At 38.3% G+C, this 19,110-nt stretch overlaps 2 protein-coding genes across 5 annotated transcripts in view; one reads left to right on the top strand and one right to left on the bottom strand.

Moving 5' to 3' along the window:
* Positions 1–19,110, top strand: part of LOC111873073 (alanine--tRNA ligase, mitochondrial) — a 52,532-nt gene that overhangs the window by 25,660 nt on the left and 7,762 nt on the right. For 2 of the 3 annotated variants that reach the window (XM_023867460.2, XM_023867461.2), the window contains exons 16-17: positions 6,220–6,375; positions 12,089–12,161. The gene's annotated coding sequence lies outside the window, so the exon portion shown is untranslated. Of the gene's footprint in view, positions 1–6,219; positions 6,376–12,088; positions 12,162–19,110 lie in introns of those variants that run through there. The other variant, XM_033754938.1, reaches the window with a different exon arrangement.
* On the bottom strand, positions 57–18,522 carry LOC111873074 (kanadaptin). Of its 2 annotated transcripts, none has more exons than XM_023867462.2 (10): positions 17,709–18,522; positions 14,107–14,323; positions 11,956–12,133; positions 11,123–11,265; positions 8,461–8,627; positions 7,824–8,024; positions 6,046–6,234; positions 3,581–3,791; positions 3,031–3,275; positions 57–300 (listed from the first exon to the last, which is right to left on the bottom strand). In XM_023867462.2, the coding sequence occupies exons 1-10, from the start codon at positions 18,408–18,410 to the stop codon at positions 184–186; spliced, it is 2,370 nt and encodes a 789-aa protein (XP_023723230.1). In that variant the 5' UTR covers positions 18,411–18,522; the 3' UTR covers positions 57–183. The 2 variants fall into 2 exon arrangements, with proteins under 2 accessions (XP_023723230.1, XP_023723231.1); XM_023867463.2 differs by having other exon boundaries at positions 3,596–3,791.

The following is a 19,110-nucleotide window of genomic DNA, read 5'->3' as shown; positions in this document are numbered from 1 at the left end:
TAATTGCCTGTACTGTAATATGAAGAAGACTATTCTTGTCTAGTGCACTTTTCAAATAAATTCAGATAGTTTTTTATTGGCCATATAAATATTAACTTCTACAGGGTAACACATAATCATACATTCTTATGTTTGTCCTCTTTTTTGTAATGAGATGTACCAACAGGCTTATATGCTGGTTTATCAATAGCCATATTTTTCATTCAGTTTTGTTCTTCCATCACCTTTCTGGTCTTCTGGTGGCATCCACACTGAATACTTGGGGTCTGATGAATCATAATCTGTTTTTTGTTGCATTGCCTATAAAAGAAAACTGAGTAATTAAGATTGAGCCCCAAAGCTGGTAGTACCAGATGGGTGCACTCATAAATGTGAGAAAGCATACGCCTGTCACTATCATAGTTAGGCCCTTTTTGAACAACCATCATAATCAAAGTGATGAATACTTACATAATACATACATAAAGAGGATATACAAGGTGATATCAGAAAGTTCCTGGACTGTTGTTGTTCTTGTAACTGCCTCAGTGAAAGAAGATGAGAGGGGATACCAAGGTCACACTTCCAAAAGCCTATTTTACCAGTCTGCCATGTGACACCGTGCTATAAACACGCATTGTTTTTACAAGAGTGCTTTTTCTACTTTGTGTTTCAATTTTTCTGCGATAAATGGCAAAACTGAGCAACATGTCTGCATCAAGTTTTGCATGAAGATTGGTGAATCCACTACCAAAACCCTAGAAATGCTTCATGAGGCTTTTCAAGAGGCATTCACTTTTCAAGGCAGGTCGAGTGTCAGTTGAAGATGACGAACATTCAGGGTGACCAAGCACCAGCAAAACAACAGAAAATGTTGACAAAATTTGAGAACTCATCCACAAAGACCATCGCCAAGAAATACATGAGCTCGCAGACACCACTGCAATCAGTTATGGAGTTTGTCAGGAGATTTTAACAGAAAATTTTAACATACGCCGCACTGCTCCTTCATCACGACAACGTGCCTACCCACACATCCCTGAAAGCCACAGAGTTTGTGACTAACAACAACATGGTTATCGTGCCCCATCCTCCCTACTCGCCAGACTTAGACCCCTGTGATTTTCCTTTGTTTCCCTAATTGAAAATGAAACTGAAGGGACGGCGTTTTGAAACAGCGTGTGACATCCAAATGGAATCACAAGCAGCACTTAACAGCATTAGGGAACATGACCCACAGTGCTTTTGAGGGGTGGAAAAACTGATGGGATCAATGTATACATTCCCAAGGGGACTATTTTGAAGGAGATGCAGCCAAAATTGAGTAAGTTAAGCCAGCATTTCTTTTTTGACCCAGTCCTGGAACTTCCCGATAGCACTTGGTATGTGGTTTATTTTATTTTTCTAGCATTGTTAGGGTAGACCTGTGGCAGGCTTTTGTGTTAACAGTGTTGAACCTTTGGGTTGTAATATCTGAGATGCACTTTGTTATGGTTCAAGCAGAATGTTAACAAGTTATGGAATGCATGCAGAGCTAGGCAATTCTGGTGCACTTTCCTTCCGATTTCTTGAGTTGAGATGATACAACATAAAAATCCCATTTCTTTAATTATCTTGAACACCATAATAAGTCTTACTGAAAAAAATACAGTGGACATAAAATGTGTCTCTCATTTTTATATACAACTTCTGTTCAGAACATTCTTTGTTCAGTGCTTCTTGTGTTATTACAAGTGGACACACATACACAGCAAAATTGATAGGTGTGTTTTTGCAACTTTTTGTTTTGAAAACACCAGAAATTATATGCTTTACCATATACTTCCATAGTTTTGAGTAACCGAGTCACATCTAATAATAGCTTAGAGGAAGATCCAAAATTTTGATCCTACTCCAAGTCAGTGACTGACTGCCTGATGGCTGAGCCATGTTCACTTGAAGCTAGCTAACCATCATATTCATATGGTATTACCCAGCTAGAAATGTCATTTCTGCTGCTTCAAGGGGTAAATGTAAATATCACATGTGCCCAATTTATCTATAATTCAAACAAGTAGGGGAAGGCAGAGGGAAAGAAGCAGACGAAAGAGACATTACCGGATGGAATGGTTTAGGAGCCTCGGGCACACCAGTGAAAGAGCTGAGGAGTGAAGTGAAAAGAATTATTGAAATCATCTGACAATGTGCCATAAAAATTTCATGAACTGATGTTCAAAACTAATGGCTATATTCTGCATTCTGACACTAATATGAGGAGTATCATTTGTCCAAAAATTAAATTGGAAGTTACTCTGTGGCATACAGAAGCTGGCAGCAGAGTTGCTTCTTAGTGAAATGGACTGGGTATTTCTTGGTATCAAATGTGCCATTTCAGTGGGTAGCATCCCTGCTCCATATATGGGCCAAAATCTCAACCCACAGAACAGATATCCAGACTGAAGGTTTTATGGTTTTGATAGGTCCCCGAGGATATCCCAGAATAATACCTTGACAGAGAATGCAAGAAAGCAGTGACAAGAATGCTAATGAACCATTAGATTCTCTGGATTAAAGGTGAACATCAGTACATGGTGTGTTTGAGTAATTATATGTGTGCAATAAGTTCACTTATTGGAACACAGAAATGATGTCTGTCTCTGCCAAAAGTTCTATCAGACTGCTGCTACTTATAGCATGAAAGTGCTGATAACACCACATATAGTAAGTTACCATTGGGCCACGCCATAGCTCAAGCAGTTAGTCGCTGGCTTCCCACCATGGCGGCCCAGGTTCGATCCCAGGTCTGGTTAAGTGGGATTTGTGGTGGACAAAGTGGCACTGGGGCAGATTTTCTCCGAGTACTTCGGTTTCCCTTGCCAATCTTCATTCCATCAATTGCTGCACAATCACCCTCACCTATCGTCTGGGGCTGGTACAATAGGCCAGAAGCGGTTGCAGTACAAGGGACTTAGTCCCACCCCACTAGCAATAAAAAAAAAGTTACCATTGACTCTTGTAAAACATCATGAAATTTTAATTCTAGTATAAAGAACAAAAATAGCCCACAATGTCCTTTTTATGTCTTTTCTGTATCCTTCTTTTGTTCCTATTCTTCTTCCTCTCTTTCTTTCTCTCATCATCATCATCACTCTGAGGCTGTGTAAGTTCCATTTTATCAATGTGGGATGTGGTTTCACAGTTTTCTTTCAGAGTTGGTGGCATTGTAGGCCCAAAGACTTTGGTTTTCTGATTAAGTGTATGTAATTTTTTGGGGCTCTCAATCTGCAAAATGTCTGTTTCCATCTTGTATCCTTTGTCTGGAATGAGTAAGGAAAATGTTCAAAAAGAAATAATATACATTATGAGCTTTTTCAAAAGACTTACTGCACACACATTTTATAATTACTTTGTTACTGATAAAGGTTTTGTGTCATGTTTATATATTTTGTTTCTTCTAATTTGCTTACTGAGGATTTATGTTAAATTCCACTGATTAATGAGATCACGGTCCAAAATAATACTAAACTACATGTCTCAGTAAGTGATGCTGTGGCATCCAGTAGCTCTTTCGGCACATTATACAACAGATAATAGGAAAATTGTGCCACATATTATTATATACCTTTGTGTTCAGTACCATTTGGTTCCTCTGCCTCTTCATTATGGCCTGATGCTTTGGTTTCTTGTTCTACATGGGAACCAGGAGATTTTCCACTCTCCTGTCTTATCTCTTCACTTTCCTCTTCCTCCTCCTCCTCCTCCTCCTCCTCTTGTTCTTGTTCTGCCTTCAATGTTGATGAATCTGAGACAGCCTCAGTACATTCCATCTGAAACTGTTCAAGAAAGCAAGTAATATCTGACTTTAAGTTAATGGATTTTACACAGAGTACAGTTCAGTTTTGCTGACATAATATTGTATTAAAACTCACAAACTCATAACAAATGAGCTTTTTATTGCATGAGATGTGGTGATAGAAATTTGCTTTTCCAAGATACGATTTCTTTATGATATTCTTTCTATTAGTAAGCCTTAGAACATTTCCATAGTGGTGGTCATAGATATGTGCTGCTGCTGCTGTTATGATTAAAACACAAATGGAAGTCTGATGAAATGTCTGCAAAAATTAATAGAATTCTTAGTATAATGAAACCCCTAAATAATTCAGGATTTGGAAGAATGTTATGGTGGAAGATTCACAATAAGAAATTACTCCCAGAAACAGTGGCTGTATTCTTTCAAATAATTATGTCTTCAGAAGTGAACATTATGAGGTATTTCATATAAATGTATATAACTTAGTACAGGAATAAAAGTACCCAGTTTTCCCTAGAGGAGCCATAATGCTTAAAAACAACTTTATGACAAGATAAGCTGTCAAAGATAATGCTGCAGCATATTTTAGGTATCTAGAATGTAGGCTCTGCAAGATACTACTAAGCTTATGTTATTAACATATCTGAATGTTGGTTCAGTACAACAGACATGCAGTTCACAAATTTGGAGTTTCTGTTCCTTTACTCTAGTCTAATAATGCTACTGGAAATCTTTATTCATGCCCATATGTCATATCAAATTCATCCATTACAAATTAGTGGAATAGGAATGAATCCATCCATTACAAATTGGTGGAATCAGAATGAATCCATCATGATTAACAAAAGTTGCATTGTTAAAATTGGTATTAAGATGTGAACATACAAGTAATATATTTTCTTATCCATCAGAATTAGTGCCAGTTATATTTCACCCTGGTTCACACCTGTTAGTGGCAACCTATCTTTCTTGTGCATTTTTCAGTTCACAGTGACAGATGAGGCACACCAAACATTTTCAGTCTTTTGGTACCAAAAAGTTCGACCATTTCAATTGAAAATGGCAATGTGAAGATCTTAAGACAGTTCAAAACATGCATGATTTGCTGAATACAAGACAGCAACAATTTTGACATCTGAAATGTCGGACTCTTTGGAAGACAAATAGCGGTGGCTGGCCCATTAAGTCACCCCAAGCAGTGATGCACCAAAATTATAAATACTGTGGCATATTTGCTCATACAAGATTGTGGAGTCACAACAGCCAGCCATTACTACGCAGCAGCCTATAAACAACACAGGAATGGTATCTTCTGTGCAGTCCATGGAAAGGGCTCCGCACGCAAAAATGGAAACATCATGCCATCACTAGCAGTAATTACACTGCAACAGAAGAACTGTGTTTTCCATGCAGCCATCCTGGGGCCATATGAAGAGTTGGGTTGAGTCTTGAAGAGCAGTTTGTCTATCAGATAACCACTAGGTTTCAGTTGTGAGCTGCGGCTGGGGACAGTTCAGGAACCCAGAGGAAGGGGAACATCTGCCATTGAAAGCCACTACAAAGCAAAGGCTGATGAAGATTGTACAGACTGAGAAGACCTATTCTGTCTTATAGTAATTTGTGAAGTGTTTAGAACAGTGAGAGCATAATCCTTACTTGTAGTTACAAGTTTTAAGAGTTCAGTAAATCCAATGACCAATCAAAACCCCATCTGTAGTCATTCCATCGTGTGAAAATATAAATAATTCGCAATTTCCTCTTCTGTTGGTGTTCCTAAAATCTTTTCCTTTCCGTAACTGTACTTTGGTGGAAACCATAAATACAGAGGTCATAGTGTACACCAGAAATCAGCTGTGACTTCATAAATTGACATACATTATGTGTATGCTGGCTCATTATTGCCACACAGACTAAATAGAGGCATCACACATGTGAGGATACAGAGGGAGGAAAGAAAAAAAAACAGATAATTACTGGTGATCTAAATGATCCATCCGTGTCCACTCAGGGGTGATGTGATTTTATTTATATCATAAGGAGGGGTGTGCTAACTTGATTTTGGCAATGAATGTGTTAAAAGACACAGGGTTGAAATTTATACAGAAGAGGAAAAGAGTGGACACAGGTACATGATAAGTGCTTATGAAAGGACAAGGAATAATGGAAAAGTGTTTGTTATAAAGCAGCACACTCTGGCAAAATTAAATAATATATTTTGTTTATATGTAGTCATGAAAAGACAAATGCAACAGGAAATAAATATGGCTGCTCACTTGTTTCTTTTTGTTAACTGGTTTCCATCTGGTTCCAATTAGTGGAACAGCTTTCTTACATGTTACAGATAAATTTATAGACAGATCAGTTTTCTCAGGTGGACACAGTTCAGGCAGATTAGCTGGCCTCACAATGTTTACCAAATTCCTCAGTCGGATTTCTTCTTGTTTCAGAGCCGTTAATTGAGACTGGAATATAAATGAACAACATCAGCATTATTACAGTGTTCCAAATACTGTTGAAGAAAAAGTTCCAGGCTGCTAACACTTTCAAGATCAACCAGAATACATTTCCTGGTAATAGGCATATTCTACAGTATGCTGCTGCAGGTATGTGCTCAGAATGACGTGGCATTTACTTCAAAACTTGCAATCTGTAGGTATTTAAATAAAGCCCCTGCACTAGAAGGTTTTAAGTAAAGCTGGAAAAGCTTCCCTAGTTTTGTATGTAAAAATATTAAATTTTAATGCAGAATATAATAATTATTCCTCAGGTGCCTTGCAAGAAACAGGCTATTAATAGTTAGTTTTTCACTGCAGACTAATTTTGCACAAACAGAAATAAAGTAACAGAAATAAAGAAATTGAAAAGCACCTGAAGATGGCACCTTTGTGCCGAAACATGTAGTACAGGAGTGAAGAGTGAGGTGGATGAGTGTATGCACTGTAAGACGGCTGGAATAAATCATGGACATAAATCAGTGCAACAGGACGCTAAAATATAACAGAAATAAAGTAGCTAATATACCCTAACACAGTCAACTTTCCATCACATGAACCAAGTTCACTTTACATGATCATTCCCCAGTAATTTATTTCTGAGTAGTAGTTCTCAAAGCACTCCCCTAAACAGAGCCCACATTATACTTCAGACCATACACTGTCATAAGCTTCTGTGCAGCTTTTTGTGTTTGGTACTTGCCAGTGTCTGCACATGTAGCAGGTTCACTGAGATATCCTTTTACTTTTGTCTTTGTTGCCAGAGTTCACTAGGGACAGTGATCTAAGTTTGCTTGCAGAAGTACTCCTGGCACATTCATGAATATCTTCTCTACATCACCGAGTAGGCCTTCAGCAACCAGCTCATAGAACAGCTATGTGCAAGGTTTCTGTTCTTTTTTGCTGTGCAGTATGTGGGCATTTACCATACAGAGATCAAAGAGATGAAAGAAAAATTTCTTCTTTAACTTATTGGTTTTCTCTGAAATACAAAATATGGCAACATTTCACTGAACTTGTTGATGCCAGTTCTGTATTTATTGTACCCCATACTGGTACAGTTTTTGTTTTTAGAGGTTCTGTCCCCTAGGTGTTTGTACCTCAGCCACCTCATCATGAAGAGCAGTACTCAAAATATGAATATCTCAGGTGTTTTCCCACTTTACAGCCAAGAGCTGATGTCTTTGGCAAAAAGAATTTTGGGTTAGAAAATAATCAGTCCATATATACAGCGTGCCTCTTTTTTTGATTTGCTAGCTCAGCATATCAACTCTGAATGCGCTGTTGAGATCTGTGCCCATAGGATATGTGCCTGCTTATACAAGGGTCATTATTAGATATAACATATGTTTATTTATTATAAATAAATGATCTTAGGAGAGTTAGTCTTCTGACTGATGCTTAAGACAGGGACCTTCTGAATATTACAGAGTTCAGTCACTCACTTGTGCCTTCCCCACTGTAAACACTTTATGCCTGAATTCATGCTCAAACTGAAGTCCTTGTTTCTGTAAGGACACTTACACATACTGAAGCTTAACTTTAATCATAATATTTACCTTAATTCTGCTTACTAGTTTTCTGTCAAATTCTGGGGCAGACAGTTTCATCATGAAGGCGTCAAGGGCGTCTTCATCATCGTCACCATCACCATCATTCTTATGTTGTTCAAATGGGGACTTGTTAACAGTTGCTGATGCTGTCTTAAGTTGAATTTCTAGATCCCGAAGTTGTGATAATATCTCATTATGTTTCTTCACCTAAAAAGAAAAAGTACAAAAATGTAAACATTCTTTATCTTTATTAATATATTTCTTTCATATAATGATGTAGGATGGTACTGCCTTGATAGCAGGAATGTAATGGAATAGGTCTTATACAGGTACATGCACACACATAAGAATTTCTGGAAAGAACTAATTGTCTGCTTTCCTTTCACTACATACTGAGTATTCGATATGACATGGACCACATAGGAAACACCATGTCCAACAGTTCATCTATTGTTGCATATGTATTTGTTGCCATTGGACTGTGTTTGCCGAGCCATTACCTAGCAGTGGCCATCTCTTCTGGCTCCACTGTTCCAACTTGTTGTGAGGAGGGGACAGCCACAGACAGCAAGGTTGTCTCATAAGCCTTTCTTTATTTAAAAAAAAGGAAAGTCAGCTAATAACAAACTTCCTCAATGCTTACCAAAGAGTCATAGGTCTCAACAACCTCTCCTGGATCTTTTTTTCCAGCAGCTCTCATCCTCTGCTGTCGTTTCTTTTCTACAGTTCCTGTTCTGTCCAAGAAGGTATCCTCATCACTGTCATAGTAATCCTCAGCCTCCCAATCCTTTGCTTTGCGCTTCTTGCTCTCTGTAAACAGGGAATTCTTGTAACTAACAGTCAGTTATGCACACTTGCAGTCCGCAAAGATTAAGACATATAGTTGTGGAAGGATTTTTTTTTTTTTGCATTCCTGTTAAAGCTATTTTATATCACTGGTCAAAAAGTAAAAATGACCTATTGATATGGAACAGATTAATATCGGCATCACAGAGTATCCACCCGTTCCCTATACCTGATAGAATAAGAGGTAAAATTTTCAAAGTCACCCATTAACTCACATTTGAATTTACTCACTATTCACAGGGAACTTCCCTTATCGTCTTAAGATTTCAGTAGTAAGACTACTATACTATAAAGGGGACAAAACTAGTATGTCACACTAAGGCCAATTTCACTACTGACTACTTTCTTTAAAGCACTTAAGATAGCTTAAGTCATTATTTGCAGACTATTAATATATTAGTCCCAGAACAGTTTGGCTTCACGAATGAAACATCCACTGAAAGTGCAGCTTTTAAGCTAACAGTCAATGTGTTAAAATCTATCCATAAAAAAATGCATGTTGGTGAAATATTCTGTCATTTGGCAAAAGCTTTTGAGCACGTAAATCACGAAATTTTATTCACTAATTTAACTGGGGGGGGGGCATTGAATGAGCAACAGGAAGTTGGTTCAGACCTGACAGAAAATAAAAGATTGAAATAAAATCATCAAATTCAACACAAAGTACCAAACTGGGGAATAACAAAGCATGGCGTTCCCCAGGCACCAATTTTATGGCATTTTGCTTTTCATAATCTATGTAAGTGGGATTATTCTTGGGGGTAAAGGGCGGCCAGGGTGTAGGGCTAACCTTGCCGCCATCTATGAGCTGATTGTCTAGAAAAGGTGGGAACCTCAACATCTCACAACCCTATGGGCCTCCATGGCCTGTTACAGGGATACCTTTACTTTTATTTTTATGTAAGTGACCTGCCTCCTACACTAAATACCTCATCAACACCCATAATATCCACTGATGACACTAGTGCCATAAATTCTAGTAAAAATTTAGATGATTTCTGCATACTATCAAACAAAATTCTCTCTCAAATGTGTAAATTCTTATCTGCAAACAAGCTGTCCCTGAATCTGGATAAAACAAATGTAATGAAATTTGTAACAAAAAACCCACCACAGTATCCATTCAACATTGGATATAATGATAAATATATAGAAGAGGCAGTAAGCACAAAATTCCTTGGCCTACAAATTGATAATTATTTAAACTGAGAAAACCATGTTGATCAGTTGGTTCCAAAGCTAAGTGCATCATGTCTTCTGGGTTGCATATCAGCAACACTGACACACTCAAATCTTTCTTTCTTTGGCTTACTTTCGCTCTTTAATGAAATGTGGTATAATTGTCTAGGGTTAATAATCTGACAGCAAAAAAGAAATTGTTAAACTCATGATGGGTGTCAAATCCTATAATTCTTGTAGAGATCTATTTAAGAGACTGGAGATCCTAACTCTTTCATCCAAATATATATTTTCATTAATACATTTAATTACAAATAATGAGGAACATTTTCAGACAATTGCAGATGTACACAGTGTTAACACAAGACACAAGCACTATCTCCATAAACCAACTGCTAACCTCTTATGCTTTCAGAAAAGCACATATTGTGTGGGGGTCAAAATTTTCAATAATCTGCTATCTGATATCAAAAGTCTTACAAATGAAAAAGGACAATTTAAAATAGCATAAAAGTTATACTTAAACACACATACCCATTCTACTCTGCTGATTAATACTTGGTCTCTAAAAAGTGACTAATCCATGTAAAGGTTGTGAAAATAGCATAAGTTGACAGTATTGATGTATGTATGTGGATATATTTTTGAATAGCCTTATGTGTAACCACTGTGTTTTCTTGGGTTTTCTTATGTGAAAACTTCAGTTGTACTGTACATATGTTTTTGTGTATAGTCCACATCCTGCAGCCACTTTGACTAACTTTGGATCCAGAGAATGTAGTATTTTGAAGAAAATTCTCTCAAAACAAAAGCAGATTACTGTTACAGTATTTTAGAACAACAAACAGAAAACGCCTGGTTATCTGATATCCAGGCATCCAGGATATTCATCCAACCAGCAGAAGTTGCAAATAAAAGTCACAATTTTTATAAAGTTATTCAAACAAATTTGAGATTTGCACATGTCCGCCCATAACGTGGCAGTTCTCCCAGCCGCCACAAGCACCACTACCCATCATTCTCCCTCAAGCTATTAGTAGAAGCTAGTTTAATATTACAGTATATGTATGCGAAATTTTTAACTATTAAATCCATTCTGTCACATAGGAAGACTTCCATACAAGAAATAAAGTGAAAAATCTTGTTTAAGCTGTGTATTCGTTCCCTGTAAGAGTTTTTCTCATGCAACCGGGAGATTCCATTCCCCCCACATGCCACATAACAAGGAGTTTACTGTATAAAAAGTTGCATAAACTGTAAAGATGTACCAATAAACTTACCATGAGTAGCTTGACGGAGAAGTCCGTATCTGTCTAACAACCTGCAGGCCTCAAGAGCACACTGAATTACTGCTTCCTTTTTCTTCCCTTTCACAAGGGCCTCAGCTATCATTGTGCTGCCCCTTGCATTTTCAATTGGTAATCTGGGAAGCAGAGCAGTCTTTCTTATTTATGTTAATTACATACTGTGAAATTCCTATTCAGTCATTACCTGATGGGCAGTGGATTTCAGCAGAAGGAAGATCTTCACTAGAGGAAATTCAGTATCAAAATATCAGATCTTGAAATCTTCACTAACTACTTTTTTCAGTGTCGTCTTCTGAAACTGGAATATCATGTAAAACTGGAAGAGATTCAAATTCTTAAACAGGGATTTTTTGTTTTGTAGTACTTTACACCCCATTGACTTAGCAAGAGTGTTACTGTGCATTTGTCAACTGGCCTTGGCATTCACTTATTATAGATACAAATATACGGTTGGAAACCAAATCATGCTACAGGTACGAGTATATTGCACTAAATGGAAAATTATTTTTATTTGTACTGCGTTAATTGTTTAACATATTGGAAAGTCTTTATAAAAACTGTAGATCTTATTGAGATGTCGTGGAAACATTTTCTTATGATGAACCATTTTTCAGAAATGTGATATAGTTCAGTCTGGATCTCATATAAAGTAGTGTTACTATTGACTGGTACATGCCAAAATTAAGTTTGTCCAACAGCTTGTAGTGCTCACCCAGTAATATAAAATTTCATTGAAATTTGATATGTAGTCTTGAAAATGAAACATGTGGATAGAAAATCAAGCAATGTATAAAGATTATACATACTCAACTCTGCACAGAAACTGTCCAAATCCTTTCTCTTCAACATCATATTCCAATTCGTAGCCCTCTCGTTCAAACCAGCCACGCAGAGTCTTTTTGGGATCATTAATGTACAGGTCTTCATTCTGTGTTGCAGCAAATGGGTTTTCTGCCAAATCTGTCTCCTCATTAGCATCATCACCTACAAACATAATAAATGACAAAATTAAGTTCTAGTGTTTTGTTGATATTGTTACCTGGTACCAAGAGAACTGCACAAGAAGAGTTCAGTGATTGAAAACATAAACAAATGTAAAATCCTGTCATTAGTTTTAGATATTTTACAACAAAACTCAGCAGCTACAGGATTTTAACAGTGCATTACCCTCCCACACTGTAGCTGCAGTCACTGTCTCACCTCTTCACTTTTCCTGGTGCATAACTCAAAGAGGTCAGGTCTGAAGTCATGATCTGTATCTAGTGTGAATTTTGCCAGGATAGTCGCTATCCAGACTGAAGTTTCTTTATGGATTACCTCAGTCTTTCATGAGAACGGCACAACAGTGCCTTGAAAATGTCATATCTGCCCTTCATTTGATTTTGTATACCCTCTGTTGCTGGAATAAGGTAAAGGTAAATGTCAAGGTTCTGAAGTGAACGGAGAAGTTCATGGAGGTAGGCCTAGGTCCACTGGGGCTGTAGTGCCAAGGAAAAAAAAAAAGGTCAGACTAAAGCCTTAAATTCTTAGATTATTTAAGATATTTTCAACTGCAATGGTGAGAAATGAATGCTGATCATAAGAGGTATGTATACATTTTTGGAGGAGGCAGTCATGAACTGTTCCAAAGGACCCTCTCAGCATTTGCCTAGGGAGGGTGAGCAAAAATCATGAAAAACCTTAGTCAATATAACCAGTAACTGGCTGATACTTAAATTGTGTACCTCCCAAATGCAGAGCCGCAACTGCTCAGTCGGTATAGCAACTAGGCTACACACTGGACAGCAGAGGAGTTGGTTGATTCCTGGCAGAGGCAAGAGATTTTTCTCTTCCCCATTATGTCCGAACTGGCTCTGGGGCTGTTTGGGGCATGTGGTAGCATAGTTGGTTGAGGCACTACAAGCCAGAAGGTTGTGGGTTCAAGTCCCAATGAGATGATTTTTTTCAATTTAACTAATCTTCAGGGACAAGCGGTAGCGTAGTGGTTGAGGTGCTGCGCTACAAGCCAGAAGGTCATGGGTTCAAGTCCTGATGAGGTCACTGGATTTTTTTTTTCAGTTGACCTAATCCTTCTAGCCACACTAGGCCCTGGGGTTTACTCAGCCTCTAACAGAAATGAGTACCAGGAATTAATAAAATAATTTTCCTGAGGAGTAAAGCGCGGCCGGCGCATAAGGCTTACAATCTTACCGCCATCTTTGAGCCAATTGTCTAGATAACGTGGGACCCTCAACATCTCACAACCCTATGGGTCTTCACAGCCTGGTACAGGGATAGCTTTACTTTTACTTTACCTAACCTTCCAGCTGCACAAGGCCTTGGAGTCAACTCAGCCTCTAACAGAAATGAGTACCAGTAATCTTCCTGGGGGGTAAAGGGCAGCCAGTGCATAAAGCTGACAATCTTACCACCATCTGTGAGCCAACTGTAGAGAAAATGTCTGAGCCTCAATGCCTCATGACCCTATGGGCCTTTATGGCCTATTATTACAGGGATAGCTTTACTTTTTACTTGGGTATAGTGGCAAGAATGTGAAGCTGACCACGCAACTTCATCTGGTGCCAAGGTTAAGAATGGTGGAGGCATACCTCCGCTCCGTCATACATCTTCATGGCATGGTGCTGAATTAATTAAAGCCCAGGGAAAACTTTGCCTTTTTACCTTTAGCTCCCAAATGCAAGATTAGAACACTACTGCTATATCTACTTGCTTGGCAACACACATAAATGATCATGTTTGTGGGGTATTTAAAGATGCAGTATCAACTGCAGCAGTTCTGTAGCAATGTATGAGATAACATGTTGATCATATTATCGTGAATAGGAAGTGATCATGTCCTGCATACACAGCGGAAGTATTAACCCATACTTTTTAGTATGATTCATGTCTTGTAGTTCATCTACAGATTGTTTTGAAAAGTAGTGTGGTTGGAAGTTGTGATTTGTATCTGAACTCACCCATTCCCCAGTCAATGCCCTGTTCTTCCTCCAATTTTAACCTTTCCTCCTCCTGCCGCTGATATTCTAGCTCTTCAAGTTCTTTGGCTGCAAGTTCCAGCTGTCTCTTCTCTTTCAGTTGTGTGACAGTGAGTTCCGATTCTTCCTCCATATCCTCTTCCGGCCCTTGCAGCAGGAACAAACGTGTGCTGAGACCCAGTTTTAGTATGTGTCCCACCTTATCAACGCAACAGAGATGAACATGTATGTATATGTATACATATATAACGTATGTAAAAAACAAAAAACACACACACACACATCATCTGAAAGAATGTCACATATCATTCAGGCTGTATGGCATCAGTTTGCATGACACACATTTGAACTTGTAGCATAGTTGACTGGTCAGTAGCATATATGTATAATGGTTTCTCTTCAGTACCACCCCAGGAAATCTCTGGATAGCTACTGTGCAGTGAAGCAGCCTCCATAGTCTAGAGGTAACATTCCCACCTCATGACTCGTGGTACGTGGGTTCAAACCCGGCGGAGGTCGTGGAATTTTTAAGGGTGGAAAAATTCAGGGAACAAGTCCTCCGGGAGGGACTTTAAGCCGTGGGTCCCGTGTCATAGCTTTACGGCACGTAAAAGAACCTCATATCTCCAAAGGAGGTCTCTGAGCTAAATTCAAGGACATTTCCCGCCCAACAGTAGTCTCTAACGCCTCTGATAGATGGGGAAGCATTATAGATACCGCCAAGCCAGTAGAGGCCGAACTCGCTGGCTCGGTCGGGACTGATGGTACACACCAATATCGGTAGGGTATAGAGACTGGTAGAATATCATACAGGGAAGCACAACAGACCAATACTGGTCTCAGTGCATGGGGAAACCCACCCTCTCCAATAACTAACTACTGTGCAGTGAGCTTATATAGTATGTGTCTGTCAATTGTAATCACATGTCCCTCTTACTGTATTAAACATTAGTCATCTTATCACTTCTTGCGTTGAGATGCTGCGAGAGTTACACAATGAAATGAGTGTTCATTTGTGATGCCCATATGAAAAGTAAGTTGACTATTTTTGCATAAGTTTCAGGATGTTACTTGCAAAAAAAATATGCATACAATCATAAATAAACATAGAGGGTTAGGGTCATTATTGGACAAAATGAACCAAATCAGAATGCCAAGCGTTCACTAAAGAAAATTTGGATTAAATCAGTATTTGGTTTGACTGTTCCACTTGAACAATCCTTAGATGCCTTGCACAGGAGACTGGGGTTTAAAGTATCAGGTTTTAAGTTTCACTGCTCTATTTTTGAAAGGAGACTTCAGCATTTGAATATTGTCATTTTACAAAAGTGCAAGGGATGCACGTAGAACAGTATGGAACATTTCTGACATCTCCTGTGGGCTTGTCAATTAAGCTGTGGATCTGAACTTACACAGGAGTTGATGTAAGGAGCTTAGCCTGTCTTTTCACAGGGCTGGTGAAACAATTTGCAGCAGGCTGTCAAGTAACCTCACTGTATATACTGTATGAAGTTACAGTGAAATAACTGGATTTGTGTTTATGTGATGCATTTTGCAATAACAAAATTCAGCAGTTTTGTATCAAGAAGTCGTTGGGATTGGGTTTATTTTGTGGTGGTGGGGAGTGTTTTGTTTATCAAGAAATAAAAATTAGCTGACCTTTCAGCAGGATTGTTGGAAGAATCCAAGCTTTTATAATAAAATAATTGGTGATAAGACCTCAATCTCCCTGTATGGCTCAGAAACAAAATGTCAATCTCTAGTGGGAAAGTGGTGGAGTATTTGAGATCAGAAAAAATATGGATGTCAAAGTTACAGGCAGAAATCATGCTGATTTGCATTTTTCTTGGTGTGAGGAAAAATTCATTATGAATTTGTTCCTCCAAAAAGAACAGTCAACTGAACATTATATAACAAAAAAAAACACATTTGGTCAGAATAAATTCTACATCATGAAAGTGCTCCCTCCAACACAACAATTTTGGTAAAGAAATCTTGGTCTAAAAAGAAATGTAGGTGTTGGGATCAACCATACTCACCTGTTTTGGGCTAGTGTGCATGACTGTATTGTTGCTTAGGCATTTAGGCATTACACCTACAGCCTATGAATCAAACAAAAATGAATGGTTCTATCATCTAGGATATGTGTAGTTCATTCAAAGTTGACTGCCATTTTCTAGGACCACATGGCCTCAGTCTTCAGGGTTGAAGAGTAAACCAAGCAAGAAACAAGCATGAAGCCTGCTTCACGCTTCCTCCCACTTGCTTCACAGCAGCTTCTGTTAGATGTATCTTGATAAAAGTTGACATGATGACATTTTATGGCTCCTTGAGCTACCTAAGATGGTCCCCCCCCCAAAGCCATCTGTCTGGTTGTTTGTCTTCATAGTATCAAAATCTATAAACCATAATGCCTATGGCCTACAGATATCTTCATATGGGTCTACTAGTGTAATTTGTTCATGGCTCTTGAACTCAAAATCTTCCTGAAATTCTCACTAGGAATAATTTGAAGACATTCAGAGCAATGTGATGTTACTAACATGACTTTCAGAAAATAACACCCAGCAGTATGTCCAGGCATGCAAATACACTGGCGTGTGTGTATAGCCACATCAGTCTGGTTATTTGTCAGAGGATATAATATCTAACAATGATTTGTTGCTTCACATACTGAATAGTATTATAAGTTATTTGTATCATATGTAAAACTATTTTAGAAGGCTGGCATTTGAATAGGCATACGTGACCGAGTGCATCCCACTTTAATGTCTTAATATAGAAATGCGTTTCCGTATTAAAACAATCCTTTAGGAAAAGCACAAAAATTATGAAAACTGATCAGAGTTTTATTTCAGCCAGACCAAACAGGAAGCACTGGCCTGAGTTAAAAGACAGTGAACATGTGATTATTATATGTATAATGTTTGTAAAGAGGTTTATACTTATTCAACATACTGTGCTTTCAGAATTACTGTCACAGTATGTTAATAGAAACGCCTATTAATGGAGTATCTTTTTGTGGGTTTCTTATGGTCCTGTCATCACTTTATCTACATATGAATTATGCAATGACTGGTGAATTGAAAAGAATTTGGAACTGGCCATAGCCTGATCAAGATACTCTCCTGGTATTTGTGTGGTGGAACTGAGGAAAACCACAGGAAACCCCCTTCAGGTTAGCTAGTGTCCCACCCAAGGTTATAACCAAGTGCCTCAAAAATACAAGCCATAGCGTTATGACCACATTAACCTACTTGGTCTATGGATGATCAATCATGAGGGACTGAAAAGAAATATGTCTCAATAAACAAGGCACATGACAATAGCAGACTGTGTGGTAATGAGTACACTATGAAAATTGCTTATTAAAACTTAACTTCTTCAGTCCTGAAACCTGTGAATAACTGTAACAAATGTATTTAATAGCAAAAGTTAACTTAATGTATACCGTTTCTTTTTTTTTCTTTTTTCTTTTTTTCATTTGTACATAACCATATTATGAGTTCTTTCATTGATAGTTCAGTGGATCAATTTAAACAAAACAGTATATTTCTGATGTAAATCTACTTTTAAATACCCACCTGTACACGTACAAACATGTTGGATTTGATCCGATTTTTATTTAGAAATGTTCCATGTGTGCTTCCGAGATCATATATATAAAATCCAATAGGGTTATTTTCACTTTCTTGAGATCTGTATTGCAACACAGCATGGTGCCTTGAAATTGTTGGATGTGCCATATGGATATCACAAGTTGATAAGCGGCCAAAGACATAAAAGGGCTTGGAATTTAAACTGACATTTTCCAATATTTTACCGGACTTCAAAACCTCGAAACTATATATTTCATTTGGTATGCCACTCCACTTCGGCTCCTTGTATGGTAATGGAAGCGAGCTTTCTTTAATCATCTCTGCCGGGGATACTGCACCACTTATTTTTGTTTCTGAATTTATCACAGTGCTTGGGTCTGCTTCAGAATCGTCACTTATGTTAGAGTCTGTAAGTGGAATATTCCCTGTAACTTCTGTCACTGTCGGTTCTTCTTGAGGTTTATTATCTATACTTCGTACTTTGCCAATAACTTTACCTCTTCGAGGACCAATTATAAGTTGCGGTTTCTTGAATATATCTTGCAATGGGCTTCTACAATGTGAAACTTCTGAAGGAACCTTAACCTCACTTTCAGGCGAAATAGAAACTTCTACGCTTGGATTTTCATTTCCCTCCTCCATTGTCACTGAGTCGCGCATCTTCTCCGCCTGTTCTAATGCTTCCATGTCATTTCAGCAATAAATAGCATTAAATGGATGCATATCGAATACACGGGCAAATACATATAAACACTACAAAATATCAAAACATACATGCTTTGCGCATGTTATACGCAATCACGAAACAGCATTGCCACTATCGTGACATTAAATTGCTTGAAAAATTGTAATTTTCCCTACTTGCAAGTAAGAAGCGTCTTTATAGCGAAGGGCTATGGGATGAATGGACGGAGTTTGATTCCCGGAAGGGGCAAGATTTATCAATCCTGCACGGCGTCCGGACTGGCTCTGGGGCTGTGAGGAATTGAGACATCTTTCCCCTTTAATTCCTTGACTTATGGTCCATGACTGCATGGCGTTTGCTTTACTAGTTGTTGCGTATTATTTGCCGGACCTTCATTGAAGGTTCGTTGCCTGGGAACGTTTCGTGTATAATAACACTGCATATGAATATTCTTTGACATTACCCCGTGTGGAGGCGGGGTCGAATACCTCCACCGTGACTCTGTGAGTCGTAGGAGGCGACGAAAAAGGAAGTCCCAAATCTGAGACAGTAAAACATGGTCGCGAGTACCAAGGGACTCGGACCTGAGAAAGCCTGAGCTGGCAAGGGCCAGTAGCATATACAAAAGACAGACCCGTCCTCTTGTCAGAGAAGGAGCCCCACAGAAACAAGACCGTAACTGTCAAACAGTAATAAATATCT

Source organism: Cryptotermes secundus, unplaced genomic scaffold, assembly GCF_002891405.2.
Source record: "Cryptotermes secundus unplaced genomic scaffold, Csec_1.0 scaffold120, whole genome shotgun sequence".
NCBI classification, from domain to species: Eukaryota; Metazoa; Arthropoda; class Insecta; order Blattodea; family Kalotermitidae; genus Cryptotermes; species Cryptotermes secundus.
The sequence above is the reverse complement of the archived record's forward strand: the minus strand, read 5'-3'. Positions and strand labels throughout refer to the sequence as shown.

What these genes read in the sequence shown, in the direction of transcription:
- LOC111873074 (XM_023867462.2), bottom strand. Translation starts at nt 18,410, where the DNA reads ATGGAAGCATTAGAACAGGCGGAGAAGATGCGCGACTCAGTGACAATG. An exon ending in GGGCATTGACTGGGGAATGG is followed by an intron (nt 12,134 to 14,106) that starts GTGAGTTCAGAT and finishes TTATGTTTGTAG; the next exon opens with GTGATGATGCTAATGAGGAG. An exon ending in AACTAGTAAGCAGAATTAAG is followed by an intron (nt 6,235 to 7,823) that starts GTAAATATTATG and finishes TTTATATTCCAG; the next exon opens with TCTCAATTAACGGCTCTGAA.